General features: G+C 43.3%; 1 protein-coding gene across 1 annotated transcript in view; it reads right to left on the bottom strand.

Moving 5' to 3' along the window:
* Positions 1-8,360: 8,360 nt before the first annotated feature.
* LOC146813076 (uncharacterized) overlaps positions 8,361-14,970 on the bottom strand; it is a 63,801-nt gene continuing 57,191 nt past the window's right edge. Inside the window, exon 3 of the mRNA XM_085620066.1 lies at positions 8,361-10,426. Within this exon, the coding sequence (XP_085476192.1) occupies positions 9,988-10,426 (439 nt within the window). The 3' untranslated portion in view covers positions 8,361-9,987. The remainder of the gene's footprint in view (positions 10,427-14,970) is intronic.

Here is a 14,970-nt window from a genome sequence, read left to right as displayed (position 1 = left end):
GGGTAACGGCATGAAATCACTTTGTGGACCGACCATTAAGAGCTTTTGTATGAGATCAATATGAAATGTGCTAAGGCGTCTAATGCCTGGTGGGCACTTGATGGAGAGAACGGCCTGGCTCAAAGTCATCCCAGAGACGACCCTTGCTACCCTGAGAGGCATCCTCACTGAGCAGCATGGCTCATCATAGGGCAGAAGAAATCCAACCATATCATTCTTGTGCCACAAGATCTACTATGGCTCTTACTGTAAGCCTGGATGCTCTTCAAGATCAGCTGCATCACTTTCAAGTCCTGGTGTACTAAGACCTCTGCTTACCTAGCTCACAAAGTAACAATATCTGGAGGTAGGATGAGGAGCTCCACCATTGCTATATTAGAGACTAAAAACTGCTGAAAGGAGAAAACAAGAAACACACCTTCTCACCCTATGACCCCATGATCAGGGACAACAATCTGGGGATTTTAGTGCAGGACTACCGCCCCCCCCCCCCCCCCACTATTCAGCAAGAAACTGAAAACTCACCTCTTCAAGAAGCAGTACATAAGATAGGATGAGTTCATATTAACCACTAGTTTTACCTCCTCATTGTCTCCCCTCCTTCATGTATCCCCATTATGGCTTGCCATTGCTCCATTGCTATGACTTCGTCTTCCTCACTAGATGTTTGTCCACCACACTAACTCAAAAAGATCAATGATCTAATGGTGCCCTACTTGACTGATTAATGCATCTGGTCGCTTGCCACAGGCATGGTTGTCATGGAATGGAAAACTTCCCTGGTCACGCCTCTTTTACAGAAACCTTCCCTGGACCTTCAGATCATGGCTAATTTTCCCCTCCTTTCGGTACTCCCTCTTTTTGCCAAGCTTCATCGAGCCCATAGGTAACAAGCAGGTAGTCTAATATTTGTAATCAAATCTCTGTTTGCATAAAGCCCAATCAGGCTTCCAAAAGACTGTCTTAGTAAAGGCAGTTCTGGATATCAGGCATCTCCTGCATGGTGAAGAGGGGGAGCATTGATCTTATTAGATCTATCATCTTCTTTTGACACAGTCTCCCACTTCTCCCTAATATTTAGATTTGAGTTTGCCCGCTTAGGGGGGGATGGGGGGCTGTGCTTACCGCATTCACCTCTCCGGCAGTAGCAGTAGAACTACTTCTAAGCTGATTTCCTCCAGAGTCCCTCAGTTATCTGTCTGGAGTCCAACTCTTTTTAATTTCTATGTAGCTACACTGGCTAACCTCATCGAAATGTTTGGCATTACCTTCTACTCTTATGGTGACAACACGCATATGATCAGTAGACTAGATTAAAAAAACAGAGACTATGGGCAGTTATTCTAGGAAATGCCTGCTGGAAGTATGTGACAGGATGAAGGCAAACTCCATTTTCCTGAACTGTGAGGAAACAGAAATTAAGGTTTTGGATCAGGGGCTGACTGGTCTCAGGAATAGGGCCAGAATCTTTCCGAGCCTTACCTAAACATTTTTTTACAGGTTGGTAACCTATTGTTTTTGTTGAACTGTCTTTCAAGAACAAATTAAGAAATCTTGCAGGACAAGTTTTAGTCTTCCTTTTATCCCTGCCTCCTCCAGGAAAGACATTATTCATGCCCTCATCCATTCTGGGATTCATTATCTGTGTCCAGAAAAGATACCAATTCGAGGCAATGTACCTTTGCCACAAAACTCTTTACAATTAGACGCATACATCTTTTATGACAACTTTGTTTTCATAGTAAGAAGAAAGCGAGACAGGAGGCCACTCCCTAGCTGTGGTGACAGCTAAGTACTGAACTTCCCTCCCTCCACACTGAGCAAAACATCATGGATTTTAGAAAAAACTCAAGGCCTATTTATTCATCAATAACATCTAGGCTCCTTCTTCTCCTCTTTGAAGATTGTTTGAGCTTTCTTCCTATCTAGTTCTAATGTGGACATTCTAGCGCATGGACACTTTGTTCTTTGAAGTAGCTGTTAAGTAACCTTTTTCTATGCTACATAAATATTTAATTTCATTCTTTCATTCATTGCTAGACAGCTACGTTTGTGCTTTAGAAATACCAAAACATACATACATTCATACCATTCCAAACCTACGCTAACTTGCTCTCACACCTACTGTACCTAACTTGCTATACCCTCCAGCCCTACAATACCTGTTTACCGTTCCCACCAAATATAGAATACCAACCTACCATGCCTGCAAGATGTAACCTATCATACCTACTTTACCTAACGTTCCCATCTAACTTACAGCGGCCTCTGTAATGTGTATATTTTACAGCTACCCATTGGTGATAGTTTTTTTTAAAAAGGAGCGAGCTATGTATATGCTGAATTTCATAGTGTTGATGAAGTCATGAAACACTTTCTTATTCATTTTTAAATAACTAAGACAATCCCTATGTCCTAAGCTTTTGCATTGTAATACAAAGTAATGTTCTTGCGATTCTTTACAGAGTAAAAGGCACCTAGTAAAACACTTTACTAACATTCAAATATCACTTTACAGAAACTTAAAACTAACAGCATATCAACCAATTCACGATAACCATTATTTGCCTCCAATCATGAACTCTAAGGGGATTATTTAGAATTTGACTGATGGGGTACTCTGTTACAAACATGGCAAATGACCCATCCAACATATTAGGAGTGGATTATAGCCTATGACACTTGTAATAAAGTGGTTGGGATATCTGTCACATTTGTGATGGAGTAACCCGTCCGCCAAAATCTAAGGCACTAAATCAGGGGTCCGCAACCTCTTCTGTAATAAGAGCTACTTATGTTCAGTGGAAATCCTCCGGCGCTACTAATATTATTAGTGTTGTAATAGTGACCAGATCACATCAGAGGCCACCCCATGCGACCAGCGGTATTGTCAGCATTAATGTAAAAAAGCATTACCAATATGGAATGCTTTTGAATGGCTGCTACAGAACAGTTAAATCCTCAATGTACCAAGGTAATAAGTCTCCCAAACGTTGCCTGATTTATAAATTATTAGCTGTGAATAGAGCAAGCATAAAATGTGTATTTGTAAGTGCATGTTCGTCTTTTAGGATATACTTCTTGTTACCCAATTGAGTGGTTGAATGAGAAATTCAATCAATAATTCAAATACGTTTCTGCAATCATTAGCTTATGAACTCAGACAATACACACATTTCCTCCTCAAATACATATTTTTCAATGTTGGTATACATGTATTAATTCAGTCAAGTGAAAGCTTACAGTTTAGAAGGCTGGGAAGAACACAGGAGAGCTACTTGGAGAGCTACCAGTAGCTCACGAGCTACTCAATGGAGAACCCTGCCCTAAATCCTTTAAACAACAGTTATGTCATTTTCAACACTTGCAATGTAAAACTACTTTAAAATTACAAAAACGAAACTAATACATTTCTGCTGACACACTCACTCTCCCACTACTGTTTTTACTTTTCAACTTTCTACCACTGTACAATTACAAGGTTTGCATTATGAAATTAAACAAATGCGTACCTAAGTAATGTTTACTTCATAAAGCACCAACTTAATTTGCTTTTCATTCCCTTTAAGAGCCTGATTACGAGTTTGGTGCTGAACCACCAGGTGCGCACCGCCACTGCTCCGCCAAACCTGTAGTTGCACTGCACACTAGATTGCGAGTCTCTGACGGTCTTTTTATTTTTACGTTCCCATGGCGCTGGCACAGCAAATGGGCACCACAATGGAAACGCCAAAAACAGTCCCTGCACGGCATGGAATGTAAAGTCCATTCTGTGCAGAGACTGGTGTGCATGCACACGGGGGAACATATTGTGCCCCCCTGTGTGCATCCACATGGTGTGAGGTACCAGGAGGCCCTGTAGGGCCCCTTTTGTTTCCTCTCTGCCACGGTCAACCACCATGAAAACTCCGGCGGAGAGGAAACTTGTAATAAGTTTGGTGGGTCCGCGGAAGTCCCACCAAGCATATTATTGCCTCTACACCACGGCACCACCATCAACTAATGGCAGTTCCCTGGCGGGGCTATAGCGGTCCGACCGCCCTAATTGTAATAAAGAGGTCGAGAGACCACCACCGCCGGGCTCCCACGAGTCTGGCGGTCTGTGGTCCACCAGACTCATAATCAAGCCGTAAATGTTTTACAGTTCCATTGTATTATTCAAACTTGAATGGTGTAAGTACACATTTTAGCTATTATAATTCAAATATATTGTGCAACTAGATAACATTATTGCACAAGATTCTTCTCTTTTAACAGTTTTACCAGCAAAACCTTTATTGCATACCACATGAATAATCAACTAGATCTATAGCCATTGACAGTGGTTGTGTTGTGCACTTGTAGACAAGCAAGCATGTGGCACTTGATGCACGGTCTCTGGGAGTCTGCATGACCACCTGGGATCAGAGGAAACATTAACAATGCATTTTCCTCAGATTCCAGCACCCATTTTAAATCACAAAGACATTCACCTTGAAGACAAATAAATCATGCATTCAAATTGTAAGTGTGTATTTTCTAGGTTGGGAGGGTATTTTTATGCAGCTGTCAGTATCATGCTCATTTTTCTTTAAAATACTTCTTTCCAGCCTGTGTTGGCTTCTGGTTGAATTAAGGCAAAGAGATCAAAAGCACTTTGCACAAGATCACAAAATTGGTAGAGTTCGAAACCAGGCCTCCTCATTTCAGTGTCAGTAAAATAGCCACAACCCTTTTTTTCCACAGTAATTACTAGTACCTGAGATAAGTTCAAGCATTCCATTCAGTGTGATGCCCTAAGTGTGATAAGTATGCGTGGATGTGGGTCCTGGGCTCACTATGCCGCAGGACTCAAGCTGCACCCTACTGAAAAGAAGCAAATAGGCTGAAACCGTCAGAGGTTGCTGGTGTTCATGTTCAGAGGGGACTTGGCCTGTCAGTTTGGGCTGAACTGTTTCTGCTGGAGCAGAACCATGGCTGATATGTATGTAGCTGGTTCCTGTCTGAAGTGGCCATAGCAAGCAGAATAATAATGGACTGGATTGTTGTGGCCCAGAGCAAATGCCAATAGTTGAGATTATTTTAAGAAATCCATCCATCACTTTTTGTAGTCATGATTTACCAAAAGGCATACCTTTGGGTCAGTCCTTAACTATCACTACCATCATTTAAACCATTTGCTATAAATGTAAAGGTACATATTATCAAACCAGGCGATAAAATTATCGCCGCTTTAGCGGCAGAAAACTGCCGCTAAAACGGCGATAATGGGCTTGATAATATGCTCTATGGAATTCCAATTGAAGCCCATGTTAAATGTGAAGGACATCTAACCTGGGCTTCAATTGGAATTCCATAGAGCATATTATCAAGCCCATTATCGCCGCTTAGCGGCAGTTTTCTGCCACTAAAGCGGCGATAATTGTATCGCCTGGCTTGATAATATACCCCTAAATTCTTAATATTATTCCTAGATTGCTTTTGGCATTTCTGGAATCACTACTTTCTACATTGTCTCATCCTGGAGATTTGGTATTGCTTGTAATGGAAGACATCTGAGGTGTTCCGCTGTTCTGCTTTTGTCTGGAATCCATATCTGCAGATATTTTCCAGTCTGTGACTTTGACATGAGAAATAAAGAGAGAGAACAAGTCTCCACAGATGTCTTGGGCGCTTCTATTGCTATTTAGTGTCGGGATGTGTTGCTTCTCTCGGATAGGCCTCTATTCTTAGGGGGTATGTAGGCCCTCACACTCATCAATTCAACAATACTGCGACATGTGATTCATATCAGTATTGTAAATTACAATTACATTTTTTTTTAAATTGTGTAGAAGATATAGAAATGTTAAATATATTTGATTTTCACATCCTTGATTATTGAGGGAAGTGTTCCCACCATAATTTGGAAAATGTAAATAATTTAAGTAAATGAAGTGATAAAAGAAGAAGTATCAGTGTTGTTGAAATAGGGAGACCTCCATGGCTTAGTTTTCTTCCTTCTCCCTTGAAGACTACTGTGTTACTGTAAGAAACCTACAGGCACATGCATCAAAGGAAAAACCGGTCGCAAAGGGGCAGATTCTCAGAATCTGCCCCTTTGCGACCGGTATTTTTCCCTTTGGAATGCATCATCCCAAATGCAAAAATCGCAATTTAAGGAATCTCTAAATTGCGATTACTTAAATTGCGATTGCATTTAAGGATTCCCAAATTGAGATTCCTTAAATGCAATGCATTAAAGTAAAAAAATTAGCGATTTCGCTAATAGGGGGAGCAAATTACCATGAAGTTGAACTTCATGGTAATTTGCAAAAACTTTGAAAAATGCACTTTTGTGCATTTTTCTAAGTTTCATGTTGCGCAAACACATGCCCTTAGGGCATGTGTGTGTGCAACATATGTGCACAGATCAATTTCAGGGGTGCAAAAGGGTGTCATTTTGACACCCTTGCACTCTTGAAATTGCATGAGCAATTTGCGAGTACCTACCTGGTACTCGCAAATTGCTCATGCAATCTCCAATTCATTCCTATGGGCCTGGAGGCCCATAGGAATGAATGGGACGGCATTCCTTAATTGCGACTCGCAATTTGCGAGTCGCAATTAAGGAATGTGTAGGAATCGCTATTTTTATAGCGATTCCTACATGCATAGGCTTTTGCAATTCCTTAATTGCGATTCTTTAATAATCGCAATTAAGAAATCGCAAAAGCCTACGTTGATGCATGTGCCAGATTGTTACTTGTTGAGGGGTGCAAAACTACTGAAGCAGCAACAACAATCTTTGTCAGCGTGAAGTCACAAGCAATCCCTAAACTAACCTGTTCTCAACCCACTGGTACCTTGTGTACCCTCAGAGCTATCTCATAGGTAGAAAAACACGTGTCTATGTAATCTTCCACTACAAAAGTGGGCAGCAGATCTTTAGGAATGCAGACTTTCTTTTCTCCCTCAGATACTGCAGGTATGCTGCCACCATAGCTGATAGACTCTGCGGCTTGTCTAGCTTTGAGCTCCAGTTTCTTCTGGCTTATGTCATGCTCCAGCATAATTTTCTTTTCTGCCAAGGCCCTCTCGGCCTTGGCCTTCCTTTCTTCTGCCTGCAGTTTCATTTTGGCTAAATTCAGCTTGAGCTCCCTTTCTGCCCTCCTGTCCTCTAACTCTTCTGGGGACATGTTATTTCAAGACACACACTGCTCCATGCACTCACACTAGGCTCTCTTTCAGTGGGCAAATGATCTCCCTCTTCTGGGAGCTTCTGTTCAAGGCCCACAGTCAGGTCCTTCTCTACTTCTAAATCAATTTTGTCATCATCCGTATTGCCCTCATTAAGATCCTCCTCCTCAGACTCCTCTGTTTTCCATCCTTGTGACTTTCTTTTAGGCACAGAGTGCTATCTGAAGGTCCAGCTTTTTAGCCTTCTTTCCTGCACGCAGTCCACTCTTCTTACAGAGTTTCTGCAACTCAGACCTGCGAAGGGTGTCCACATTGAGCACCTACATCTCCATGAAAGAAGAGAAACTTACATTTAGAAAAAGGAAAAACAGCTCATCAAAACACCAAGGAGAGTTTAAAAAAGGCTTAGATTGGTCTCAGATTACTTATCTGGGGTTTTCAGTGTAAAACAGAATCCCTGCATGGTACTGCACAAACACAAGTCCAGATCCTCACTGCAGAACAACAATCTTGACCCATTTACCTGCTCCCAAATTAAAGTTACCACTTATTGAATGTGATAAGGGAACCCAATATTAGTCTATGGGAGAAATAGGCTTTACAGGAGTCAAAAACAAATGTAAGAGTTTTCACCACCAGGACATGTTAAACTTAAAGGTACATGTCCAACCTTTTAGATACACTGCACCCCTCTGTATGGCCTATTTAGGGTCTACCCTAGGGTTGACTTCTATGTATTACAAAGGAGTGTTTAGGCCAGGCCAAAGGTTTCTTTTGCCGGGTCGAAATGACAGTTTAAAACTACAGACAGGCAGCAATGGCATGCCTACACCATGTTTTACAAGGCTACTTAAGTGAGTGGCACAATCATAGCTGCAGGCCCACTATTAGCGTCCATTTACAGGCCTGGGGTACAGGTGATACCACTCCACTAGGGACTTGGGAAAAATAAATGTACCAATTGCGTACAAGCCAGTTCTTCCATGTTTAGCGGAGAGAGCACAAGCACTTGATCTCTGGCAGTGCCGGATTAGCAAATAGGCAAAGTAGGCACCAGCCTTCGGGCCCCACTCCTTTTATGGGCCATGCGACAACAGATGAAAATAATATTGATTTGATCTTGAAAGAAAATTAAAATCAAGCTTTCAAAAAAATAGAAAAAAATTAATTAATTCAAAGAAACGAAAACTTTACATTAAAGACTCTGTAGAGAAAATACGGTATTAATGTAATGTACCCATTAACAACTTAAAGTACATAAACCAGAGACATCAGATTCACATTACAGTTTATCTCATCTTCTGGCAACTGTCCGTTTGTAAATAAATCAGTACATTGGGTATTCGGAGATAATTTACAAGGGGGGCCTGACCTTGGGACTGCCTAGGGGCCTCCACAGTGTTTAATCCATCACTGAGCACTGGTGGTGAAGTGCACAAAGTCCTACGGCCAACAAAAACAAAATCCAGCAGAAATTGGAGGTAAGTAGGCAATACATTTGGGGGAAGACTACCCCAAGGCTGACAGTGTTACTATTGGGTTCATTAGACCAGAAGTATTTTCAGTAGGAAAAACAAGATCTAGTCTTATCATTTGTTGACAATGAAAAGGCATTTGATAAAGTTTGCTTTCCCTCACTTCGTAGATGAAAATGAAAAAGTGAGGGTTTGTGGGAAGGCTAATTTCCTTGATCATATCAATCCATTCTAAAACCCTTTTAAAGCAAATGATGAGATCCGATAAGGCATAAGGCCAACAAAAACTAGATCAGCAAAATAGGAACGGTGAAGGCAAAAGTTGTGGTGGAAGACCACCCTAAGGCTAACAGGTCTAACAGTCACGTTCTGTACCCAGCTGATCAGTTTTTCTCCCTCCTTCCAGCCTTCCTCCAAATGCATCTCCTATTTCCTCTCTCCCCTCCAAGTCTCCATTAGGTCTCTTTCAATATATCTGTTAACCAACCTATCCCCTACATTTCTTACATTCCTTAGTTGCAATTCATTCATAGATACAATAATTCTTAAACTTGATCAGGAGAAAGGTACATAGCTTGATAACAAAGAAGTCTTCTTTTGGCCATGCACCTAGAAGATAGGAGCAGTTGAGTACATTAGGGTATGAGAACGAGGGCTGAGAGAACAACAAGGAAAAAACTTTAAGCATGTATTTGAGCTCCCAGTTTCTCCTAATCCCACACTTCTGCAAACTTTACTAGTAGCGGAATTCTTTTAGTGATTGGCTAGCATTCTCTCTTATCTCAGCAAAGACCCCCTAATCTTTCTGTCATAAACATAAATTACTGAAATATCAGTGAACTGTCAAGGAAGGTATTAAATGTAAGTATGAAAAGTCTCTAAAGTAAGTGTCCCTTGTCATTGTAGGTGAGGAGTCTCTCTTTTAGACTTTAGTGCCCTCACACTCCCTTACGTGTGTCATGCTTCATCATCAGGAGTTGCTCCTCGTGGGGGTGGCGCTGCAGTCCCCCACGGGCCCCACGAAAGGGCTCTAAAGTCTAAAGGAGAGACTCCCCACCTAGCACTGACAAGGGACACTTACTTTAGAGACTTTTCCTTCTTCATCTAACTTCTGTGACCAAATTGGCCTCTGATCCCTTCTTCCTTTTGAGGAACAGTTACCACAACGTGATTTAACGATATTTCTTGGGAGGATTGGTATTGGACCTAGTCTTTCTAAACTCACTCCCAGTCCAGATAGAATTGTGGATAAATACATTGTCTACATTCTAATGATTGTAGTGATATATTTGCAAAATTGTCATTGTCTATGAGTACTATTTGAAATTCCGCAGTCCTCTGTGTGTTTTCCTTTTCATATCCCGTCTCTTAGTGATAGTCCTGCAGGTGGATTCCATTCTGTAGGATAGAAAACATCATCATCCACTGCGTCCTCGTAACTCGGTGGAGGGGTCTGCGTTTCCTCCCGAGGTGACCCCTCTGCTGGCTGAATAAGCTCATGCGTACTGCAGGGACCGCTGAGTGGCTTGTAGGGCTTCAGGATCTTGAGCACCTGGGCGGGGCCTGTCATTAGAGTGCCTCTATTGTCTTCTGATGCAGTGCCCCCTCTACTACATGGTGTGTCCTGCTGCGAAGCAGGTCCCGCTGTGCATGGTGTTTCAGGCACCCTTATTACTGCGCTGTATGGAGGGGGCTTGTCATCAAGGACTCCAGTAGTCCAGATGCTGGACAGTGTACTGTTCATGGGTCCCACAACTTCCTCATATGTTGGTACATCATAAACAGCAGTATCCCTAGAATGAGAGACAAATTGAATGTAAATATTAAGAGAAAGACAGAGCAGCAAAAAGGTGATCAAGTAGACCAGAGAACACTATGTAAGGCTTCGTCAAAGTGAATGAGTAGGATACACCATATTTATCCAATACAGTACATTCCTGTCCTCTCCCCTTGCGCTTTTGCCGTTTTGGCAGGCTAGTCCCAGCGCAAGCACCCTTGCACCCTGGTGCAGGAGTGCCTGTGCTGTAAGCAGGATTGTTTTTCTGCAGGAAAGGCCACCCTCCTGCATGAAAACAATCCATAGAGGTGTTTCCTCCTATGTGCGTTGCAGAATGCAGCACACAAAGAAGGAGGAAAGAACGAGGAGAAATACAGATATTTTTCCTAGTCACGCCTGCCCTGAGGAGGCGCAAGATTTTGATGCATTCCCAGATTTGCAAGTCCTTGGGCCTGAGTTGCCGGGGGAACACCCACTGCAACGACCATGGAACACCGCCCTTGCACAGAGTAAGGTGACGCAGCGATTTGTGCTACGTTGCCTTACTTAATATTTATGAGGCCACTCAGAGCCATGCAATGTGGCTTTACGCAGCTTCATGAATGTGCCTTCCGTCATTCATGTACGACTTTGCATGGTGCAAACATGAGCCAAGGCTCTCATAAATATACCCGTATTTTACTCCTACTGTTTCATTTACTCAGTTAAAGAATATTGATACTAACAAACCTGATTGCATGCATCAGTTAGAATCTTTCTGCTAAGTACAATTTATTAATACTTGTACCATTGGCTTGCAGGTAGCTTTTTGATATAAGTTTCCAGTTACAGGGTTCAATTAAAAAAAAACAAATGAGCAAGGTTATGAAACATATTAATGTTTAATGTTTACATTTTGTAGAGTATGAAGTTTGACTATCAGTTGGTTGATTCAATGCAAGCAACACATTTGGTCATCCGATTTAGTTATGTTGGGACTACTAAGGCACTTTTGTGCCGCCGGAGCGGCACTTTTGTGCCGCCGGAGCTTAACTTTTTTGACGCTCCACCGTCGTAATGTGCTGCAGCATATTTCCACGGTCACGCAAAGCCACTTTGCGTGGTTTTTCATGGCCTTGTAAATATGTGCCCATTTCACACAGAACACTGCGTGAAATGAGCGTTCCATGGGTGTCACTGTGGGTGTTCCCATGCAACATCCATGGAACCTGACATATTCCTATATTTATGAAGAATCTTAAACCTGGAAATGTGTCAGATGCTAACCCCACCCCAGGGGTGGCGTTAGGGAGGCACAACGAGGATAAATGTCTTCATTTCGCCTTGCTTCTTCCTCTTTCTATGTGTGCTGCATTCTGCAGCACACATAGAAAGAGGAAAGCACCTCTTGTGATTGTTTTTTTGAAAGAAGGGACACCTTCCATTCCTGCACAAAAACAATCACCCCTACAATGCAGACACCCTTAACCATGGTGCAAGGGATCCTGTGGCGGCTCATGGCATACCATTGTGCGCCAGCGCAGGGGAAAAGGACAGGAACATGCAGTTTTTCATAGATACGGCCTTTCCTGACCTTTTTTTTATGCAGGGCAGCGCCGCAAGGAATCTTGTGGCGCTGCCCTGCACCAAAACCTCATAAATGAGGCCCTAAATGCTTTCAATATCCCCTTTCTGCCATCTTCAATTGGTGAAATAGAGCTGAAAGCATTGTGGGGTAATGCATATGTTGACTTTGCCTCTAAAATGTAGAATAAAAAGGGCAGGGAGCTTTCAGAGTGTTTATTGAAATTGCACTCATGTCTCTACTGATGCTTACCAGAAGACTAATGAAGGCCGCGAGTGCTGCAGCATCGAGTAGATAATTGTTAAAAGAGCAATAGTCTGTATGTGTTTGAAAATAAAACATTTTTCCAAACTTACGTTAAATATACAAATAAGTGACCGGTGCAAATGTTTGTCAAAATCTATACGAAAGATGATACAAAGATAGTAATGACTTAAAATTCACAGCATTTAACATGTGCGGTTTTATTAGAGGATAATTCTTAACTAAACAAGTCATTGTGAACAATTCTGACCGGAAATTAAAGAATGAAAATAAAAGATAAAAACCAGATACAAGACTATTCACACTCCTGAAACGTGGTAGACTGAAGGAGTTTTTTAAACGTGTTGTGATCGCTGACCTCGTCAGTGAACTGCTTCCCTTCAAGCACAGCTCCTCCTAGATGGCTGCTGCACCTCACCCTTGCTGTTCTGATTTCGAGGCACTCCTCCACCTGCAGGCACCTGCCTGCGCCTCATTCCTGGTGGTCCAGTGGGGAACTTCTTTGCTCTGCCGCTTCTCTGCCTACTTATCTCTTTTTCCCTCCCTTCATTTTTCTTTGCTTTTCTGCACTTTTTTTCACTTTTCCCCTCTCTTGCCTTTCTTCTTTTTGCACCTTTTCCCTCCATGCCCCTGCCGCTGCTCATCCCCCGTGACCCGCCCCACATCTGGCACCGCTTCCCGCTTTCCCTCCTGCTCACACTACATATGGCGGTCGCTGAACGGCCGCGGGAAGCAGGCACACAACTGGAGCACTAAGGGCAAGCCCGTCTGGGACCTGCTCTACTCTGTCAACCCCGACATTGCCTTCCTCATGGAAACCTGGATGAACCCCCACCTCCGACCTGGACATCACCACTGCCATCTCGGGCAGCTACAAGATCATTCACAAGGACCGCATCGACAAACCGGGGGGAGGCATCGCCATCGTACACCAAAGCACCCACCGCCTCACCACCCACGCGGACGACCACTCAATTGACATGGAACACCTCCACTTCCAGGGCCAGACCAACCAGAATACCACCCTCATCTACAGATCCCCCAGACCCCACCCACCCTTCAGCGATTCCATAATCAACTTCATCATACCACACATTCTTGCCTCCTCAGACAACATCCTCCTCGGCGACCTCAACTCTCCCCTGGACAACTCCAACGTTGAAAACTCCTCATCCCTGCTGGAGAACCTTGTCACCTTCGGACTCAAATAAGTGGTCACCTCCCCAAACCACTCAGCAGTACACACGCTCGACCCCATCTTCCCTGCCAGTGACAACATAACCTTCAGCCACACCACTGAGCTCCTGTCGACCGACCACCGCTGCATGTCTCCTTCGCCAAACCCACTGTACACCACCATGCCTACTGCTCACCTCGCAGTAGTTGGAACAAAGTCACCGAAGAACAGCTCACCACCTCCCTCAGCAAACCCCCCGCCCCCTCCACCTAATGCCTCAGCATGCAACCTCCACTGATGGATCTCCAACTGCGCCGACACTCTGGTTCCCTGAAGAAAGCCCCAAGTAAGCGACACTCCAAGAAAGCAATCTGGTTTGTTCCCGCCCTTCATGAGTCCAGATGCACCTCTAGATGGCTCGAGAAGAGATGGAGAAGCAGAAATACACCAGGAGACCACTCAGCCTTCAAGACCGCTGTCACCACACACTACCACCTAATTAGAACAACAAAGAAAGCGGACCTACTAGAAAGGATCAACGCCAATGCACTTAATAACAAATAACGTTTCGCCGTGGTCAAAGAATTTGCCAGACCCAGCACATAGATAATAGACATCCGATCCTCCCAAGACCTCTGCAACAACCTTGGCACCTTCTTCCACTGCAAGATTAAGGAGATATACAACAGCTTTGACAGACTCGATACTCAAGACCTTCCCACCGCACCCACAACCACCACACCCAACAACACCAGAACCCAGCAGACCCAACTCAGCCGGACACCCTTCACCGCTGACGACACCCTCTGACTCATGAAGAGCTTCAACTCCGGAGCCCCCTCGAGCCGCTACCCGCACCACATCTTCAACAAAGCCGGCACCACCATCGCCCCTGTATTATGTTGCACCATCAACTGCTCCATCAACTCCACCACCTTCCCAGAAGAATAGAAACACACAGATATCAACCCAGGGATTTTCTGATGTGCAAAGCATACCATAAGTATGATTATGATGAAGCAATTGCACAGATTTCGAGCAAGTGCAATTGTTGCAAAAACATCAGTGCCACTTTTGAATTTCTAAAGCTCTACTTTTTTTTAAAAGATGCTGAAAAAATTGTTCATGGCGCAGTATAAAAGCTTCAATAATGTGGGTTAAAGAAAAAAAACTGTTAAAACTGAGTGGTTGGATGCTGTTAAAAAACATTCAATCATTTGTTTCCAGGAGACATGGGCAGTAGCAATCCTACATTTTAATGGCTATCTTACATTTCACATGCCTACGGTCGATGTCAATTCTAGAAAGGCCAGGGAAGGCTTGTTTGTAGCTTTCTCAACTCTGCAAAAGGGGCTAGTCTATACATATCAGACTGGCAAACCCTACTGTCAGATCTTTGGTCTAGAAGCTTCTAGGGGCATGGGGCTAATATGCATAATTTTCTATAACAACGTTTGTGATGCGGGGAGATCTGGCGTGATTGGTAGGCTGGACAAAGATTTTAATGGCATTAAGTAAGATAGCGCATGATCTATATATGCTTTGGGGTGGGAAT

Source organism: Triturus cristatus, chromosome 7 (genome assembly GCF_964204655.1).
Source record: "Triturus cristatus chromosome 7, aTriCri1.1, whole genome shotgun sequence".
Taxonomy (NCBI): domain Eukaryota; kingdom Metazoa; phylum Chordata; class Amphibia; order Caudata; family Salamandridae; genus Triturus; species Triturus cristatus.
Note: the sequence above shows the minus strand (reverse complement) of the source record. Positions and strands in the feature narration are given on the sequence as shown.